Source organism: Equus asinus, chromosome 5 (assembly GCF_041296235.1).
Source record: "Equus asinus isolate D_3611 breed Donkey chromosome 5, EquAss-T2T_v2, whole genome shotgun sequence".
Taxonomy (NCBI): Eukaryota; Metazoa; Chordata; class Mammalia; order Perissodactyla; family Equidae; genus Equus; species Equus asinus.
Window position 1 is genome coordinate 48,994,137 of NC_091794.1, and position 6,205 is coordinate 49,000,341.

Sequence of the window (6,205 nt, forward strand, 5' to 3'; positions counted from 1 at the left end):
TACTGATCTATTCAGCTCCAGTATCATGTAAATTCAATGACTGGTGTTTATAATGTAGTAGAAATATATCATATTTTACAGTATCTTATACTTGAATAGCTGGAAAGACAACTTTCCCTCTTCTAAATTGTCTTGGCTGTGTTGAGACATTTATTATTTCATATGTTTTAGAATCTGTTGTCAAAATAAAAAATACCTGTGGGGTGTGGACAGGCCTTGTGTTAATATATACTTTGTGTGTATTATTTGGAAAGAATTGAGTTATTTATAATATTTAATCTTACCATCGGCCCATTTCTGGTGAATATTTTTCTTAAGATTTTTCTTTCCTAATTAAGAGAAATCTTTTTTTTCCACTATAGTTTCTAACTACTTATTCTGAGATTACTAGTTATTTTGAAACACATATGTTGTTTTTAATATTCCCTTTGTACCAATGGCTTTTTAGTTCTTAAGGGGTTTTTTGTCATGACATGGAAGGCTGCCAAAAACAAGCAAAATAAAATAAGTACCTCAGTTAATGGATTATTTTCAAAATATCCAATAGTACAAGGATCATTTCTGCTCTGCAGCCTGGGCAGCTCTTGAGGAGAAAATACCAATTGCTCTTTTTTTCCCTTAATGTTTGAAAAAGAAATGAAATTATTGTGATTCTTGACGCAACCAGCCAAAAAATCTTCTTGAAATGGATTTCTTCTAGGAACTCAACACCTCTATTCAGACCCTACACGTCATATACTTCATTAAAGCATAGTTCCCACTATTCCTAATTGCTGTCATAAAGGACACACAGTTTTCACTTTCTAGGGTCACTCTCCAAATTAACAAAAGCCCACCCCATCCTCATCCCTGCCCCCTGCTATGATAATTTCACCTCCACAAAAAATATTGCAAAACGCTGAGAGGCATGCCACTTTTCTAATCAAACGTCAGTTTACAATCCTTCAAAGCTCAAAAGCTATTTTTTCCTTTTGTCATCAAGACTGTCAGCACGCCACATCCACCCTTGTGTGCCTTGTACATTTTAGTATTTAGGTCTTAGCAAATATTCGTGGAATTTTAATTAGGAGGCATTTTGGATGGCAGTCAGGAGTCCTAGGGTTAACTCTAAAACCCATGATAAAATAGAATAAATTATACCCAGCGGTGAACAAGTGAGCAGTACGTGTTTTTCTCTTAAAGGTTTATTTTTTCTTTTCGAGAACCCAGTTTATTTTGATTCCCCCGAAACACGGGTTTCCCTCAACAGTCATTTAGAAAACAAGACTTACAGACAAAACATAGACATAGAAATAACTTTTTCGCTTAAGTATTATAATTGCAATATAAGCCAGCCAATCCCAAAGCAACCCGAGACACTGCCTTGCCCGGATTGGAAAGAAGATCCAGGCGATTAGTGAAAGATGATTTGTGCATCCCTCGGGTGTGTGTATCTGGGAGGGGTCTCCCAGTAACAGCAGAGGCGACTGTGGTCAACGGGCGTGTACCGTCACCAGCGGAGAACCGAGAATCATTTCAACCACCGCCGGAGGCGGGCGCTCCCAGGAAACCTGACAGCCTACCGACCCGACGCTCCCCAGCCACGCCTCCGGTTTCCTCGGCTACTGGCCTCCGCGCTCCTCCCCAACGCCTCTTCCGGGAGGCGGCGAGCTTACGATCTCGGCGCGTGACGCAGCACGCTTCGGTATAAATAGGGGCCTAGCGCCGCCACTTCCTCTCTGCTCGCACGGCCGGCTTTCAAGATGGCGCCGGTGAGTGAGCGGCTGCTTGGGGGGAGTGTCTTACTCCGATGTGGATGGGTTTTGTAACTAACGAGTTGGGGACGTCGCATTCGAGATATAGAAAGGGTAGAAATGGAGACTGGGTCAGGGACGCGACCAAGATGTAAAGATTCTGAGTTCTTTCTCCGAGATTCCTGGGGCCTGCCACGAGGTCTGGTGGGGCTGGAGCTGGGCCCGGAAGTGGTTTGGGGGGGGCGGTCGTGGGAGCGCGGGGAGGAGGAGGCACGACGGTGGCCGGGGCTCGTGGGCCAGCGTTCTGCCCGTTTCTTTGCTGCCTCGCGCCTCGTGTTGCTGCTGCTCCCCTCTTTGTTTGCACCAGGAAGGAACTGTGGGCTCCCGGGCGGCTCTGGCCTTGCCTGCGCGGAGGGCGCCGCGGTGGCCGAAGTTTCAGAGAACTTTATAGCAAGTCGCGACTCTTAGGCATTTATAAAAGCATACTACAAAGACTTTATTTCCAATATTAATAAGGGAACCAGTAAGATGTTAAAACCCGTCCAGAGAGCATTTGAAAAGTTAGGTGTTAGCTGTGTCGGCAATTTACCAAAAAATGTTAGGTTAGAACTGCTGGGTTACATACAAAGCTACATAATGTCCAAGAGAGCCATCAACCCTCTCGGGTTATCTGTTCACCGGGCAGAAATTATTTCCGTCTCCTAAATTAACTAATGCTCCCAACAGAGCTGTAAATTGCTCAGTCAAGCCCAGCTCCTAGTAATCTCTTACCAGTTCTAAGTTTTGGATAGTTGTCTTTTGGCACAAAGTTACTCGACTAACTGAGAAAGGTAATTGGTATTAGTACCTGGTAACCATTTGGGTGGATCTAATTGGAAGATGACGTTCTCAGATAAATACAGATTTTCTTTTTTCACTACGTTGCCTGCACGTATATTGTTAGTGGCCACAGAAACATTTTACTTGTGTAGCCTTGTTAGGTCCTATTGGTCTAAAAAGTTTTGGGTGTGAAAAACAAGTTCTGTATGTTTTGAAAATTAAAAAAGTCTTGACCAGACTCAGGTCCCCCTCCCCTCCCATTCCTTACATAAATATAGCAGCATAAGGATTGAGTTGTGGGGATGGAAGTGGGTGAAATATCATAATCTGGCATGGGATTGAATTGTATTAGGTGGTGTACTGGTGTTCTCCAGCTGCAGTGGGGATAGCAGTAGAAAAGCAGCGCCTGGCCTATGGTAAACAGTACCTGGTAATTTAAAATTGAACATCAGTCTGGAAAACAATAAACAGCCATAAAGCTTCTCTTGAACAAAATGGGTTTGATTAGAGGTTCAGACCAACCTGGGTGGGTGTTTTAGTTAGCTTGCTGTGGAAAGTAGATTGGTCCCCTTAATCTTTTCCAGTTGTAAAAATAGGATTCCTTGGAATCTTCTGATGAAGGAAACTAACAAATACTTTGAGCTCAGAAGTTTTGCATTTGTGAGACACTGTTGGGGTCAACAGGGAAAATTTTCATCGGATTTTGAAAAAACTTAGTATAAACCAAGTTAAGAAGGTACCTCTCCCCTTCTGACAGGCTGATTAAAAAAAGTTAGTGTATGTCCTTTATCAAGCAATTTTTAGCATTTTGCACTATTACATATATATAACCTCACAGTACATTATGCACCGTTGCACTGGGACAAATTTTTAAATTTTGTATATAAAGTGGATAAATTGTTTTAGAATCCTAATTATGTTAATTTTCTGTAGCAGAAAGACAAGAAGCCTAAGAGGTCAACCTGGAAGTTTAGTTTGGACCTCACTCATCCAGTAGAAGATGGAATTTTTGATTCCGGAAACTTTGTAAGTATTACTCTACTGAGCTTGTTTTTATCATTGTAGTAGAGTTCTTGATAATGATTTAAGTATGTAATACTTGAATTTAACCTAAGCTCTGTTCCTAGGGTACCTTCCCTAGTGAATATCTAGGGTTTTCTTCCCTAGTTTTGCATTTTTTATGTTTTAAAATAGGAACAGTTTCTCCGGGAGAAGGTTAAAGTCAATGGAAAAACTGGAAATCTTGGGAATGTTGTTCACATTGAACGCTTCAAGAACAAAATCACAGTTGTTTCTGAGAAACAGTTCTCTAAAAGGTTGGTATTTATTTTCCATAATTTGGTGAAATTATGGTAGTTGTGGACTATTTTATAGACTAATCCTGATATTCTTCATATATAAGAATGCATATGTTGATTAGGTTAGTGAGACTTCAAAAGTGCTTTGAACTTAAAGACCTACATGAATGGAAAACATATTCGGTAATAGTGCCAGTTACTTAGGCTGGTTGCCAGTGTAATTTATTGCTGAAATACAGGCAAGTTATGTCCTGGGCTCCTGTCCAGTGAATTATAGGCTCTGTACTCTAAATCGTATATAAGCTTTAACAATGTTAGGTGCTGTAATATTAGAATATATTGCTAGAAACGTGTCTAATGTGTAACATGGGAGTAATGTTCAACTTAATATAAGCATTTATATTTTTAAGGTTTGGTTGTTTCTTTAGTAGAGGCAATCAGTGAAAGGTAAAGTCTCTAACATTGCTGCCAGTTTCAGTTCATTCAGTTTACTCAACAAGTGTGAAATACTTTACATGGCAGCACTGTTGTAGGACTGGGTAGCTCAGTGAACAGCAAAGTACTCACCACCAAGGAATTTAAATTCTAGTGGAGAAATGAAACAATGAAATGCATTGTAAGTAGTTGATAAGTACTGTGTATGTGCATAAAGAGGGTTGCAGGGTTGATGTTTTTAGATGAGGTGGTCAGAGAAAGCACCTAAATGAAATGTAGTGAGCAACGCAAATTAGGGAATTGATCATTGTAGCTGAAAAAGACTGGTGGTGGAAACTGAAGATTTAGGAGCCTATTGTGGTGAGACGGTGGCTTGGACTAAGGTGGTAGCAGTGTATTCTAACTGTATGGTCATGGATCAGTCACCAGGGATTTGGAGATGAAAGGTCATATCTGTCCTCACATAGACGTGCAGATGATTATAAAATTCAGTACTCTAATTGCTGTATTGAAAGTAGAGATAGGGCACGAGAATTTGCAGAGAACCTGAGAATGAGCATAGTATTGCCAGTGGAATGAGGTATTCCTAGCAGAGGGAGCAGCATTAGAAAGGGTAGGGAGGCTCGAGAGGAATGCTTGGTTCAGCATTACTCTAAAGTGTAAATGGCGCAGAATGGCTGGAGTGATGTTTTTAGACCATGCTGAAAGCTTTTTTATAAGGTCTGAGCCGTATGCTAGTTGGGAGGCTGTCAGTAATCTTGAACTTGTAAGTGGATTCAGCCCTTTTGACAGGTTGCCTCTTGTTGATCCAACGCAGGATTGAGGTTAAGGAGGTTGATCCTGGTGAAGGGAATGTTGACATTTAGTATATAAGATACTTTGAGAATGAAATTGTATATTGTTTAATTTAAAAGTGTTGTGGATGTGGCAGTAACACTAAAAAGGAAGCTACTGTTACTGCTCTCCTGTGTACTGGCTTCTAACAAACAGTATCAGTTTATTTTGGGGAGGTGAGAGAATAAGGGTTTTATAGGGCGTACACTGATTATAATTGAGGTTGAGAGGTTACCTTACTTACACTGGTATCCCTGGCAACCTTGCATAATACTTAATACAAATGAAAGAAAATAGTTGGGAGGGAACTGAGGACACAAAGGATGAATATTATAAATGCGTTTCTTCTATCTAATAAGCCTTTACATAGTAGGTATTAATGAAATTCATGTTTTTATTTTAAAGGTATTTGAAATATCTTACCAAGAAATACCTTAAGAAGAACAATCTTCGTGATTGGCTTCGTGTGGTTGCATCTGATAAGGAGACTTACGAACTTCGTTACTTCCAGATTAGTCAAGATGAAGATGAGTCCGAGTCTGAGGACTAGATGAAGCCCCTCCTTGTAGAGCTTTGCTGACTAATAAAGCAAATGAATCCTACAAGAGAAAGAAACACTTAGAAATGGACATTCAGTTTATCAGTGAATAAAAAACATACTGTTTAGCTTCTGTCTCTTGTTTAAATAATTTAAGTATATGCTGTTTACAGGATGCTGGCTTTCCTTTGATAGTTTCTGTAAGCAATATTTAAATAGCTTATAGCTAGTGGAATTTTTTCCAGGATTTCTAAAATTTATTGCTTTTATCAAGTTAAAGTGTTATATAGGAAATAATGAAGTACAATTTTGGGTATAACTGTATAATATATAATTTACTTAGCCATTTGGAATCCTTCCTGTCTCCTTTCTCAATCCCACTCACTGATCATTCTGAACGTGTTGGTCATTTATTGCTTGAAGCTTGTCTGGATGGACCTTCCCCCCAGTAAAGTTGCCTTTGAGGGCTTGTTCAGAATGGTTTGGCACAGTCCCAATTGCAGGTGGGAGGGGAGGTCCTAGAGCCAGATCAATTTCTTGGTTTCCCA

The 6,205-nt window shown here is 40.1% G+C and overlaps 1 protein-coding gene across 2 annotated transcripts; it reads left to right on the forward strand.

The window, feature by feature from the left end:
* The first annotated feature begins 1,387 nt into the window (after nt 1-1,387).
* RPL22L1 (ribosomal protein L22 like 1) lies at nt 1,388-5,785 on the forward strand. Of its 2 annotated transcripts, none has more exons than XM_014866857.3 (4): nt 1,388-1,751; nt 3,486-3,578; nt 3,747-3,868; nt 5,525-5,785. In XM_014866857.3, exons 1-4 carry the CDS (start codon nt 1,743-1,745, stop codon nt 5,667-5,669), a joined length of 369 nt encoding a protein of 122 aa, XP_014722343.1. In that variant the 5' UTR covers nt 1,388-1,742; the 3' UTR covers nt 5,670-5,785. The 2 variants fall into 2 exon arrangements, with proteins under 2 accessions (XP_014722343.1, XP_014722344.1); XM_014866858.3 differs by having other exon boundaries at nt 1,698-1,751; nt 3,489-3,578.
* Nucleotides 5,786-6,205: the final 420 nt, after the last annotated feature.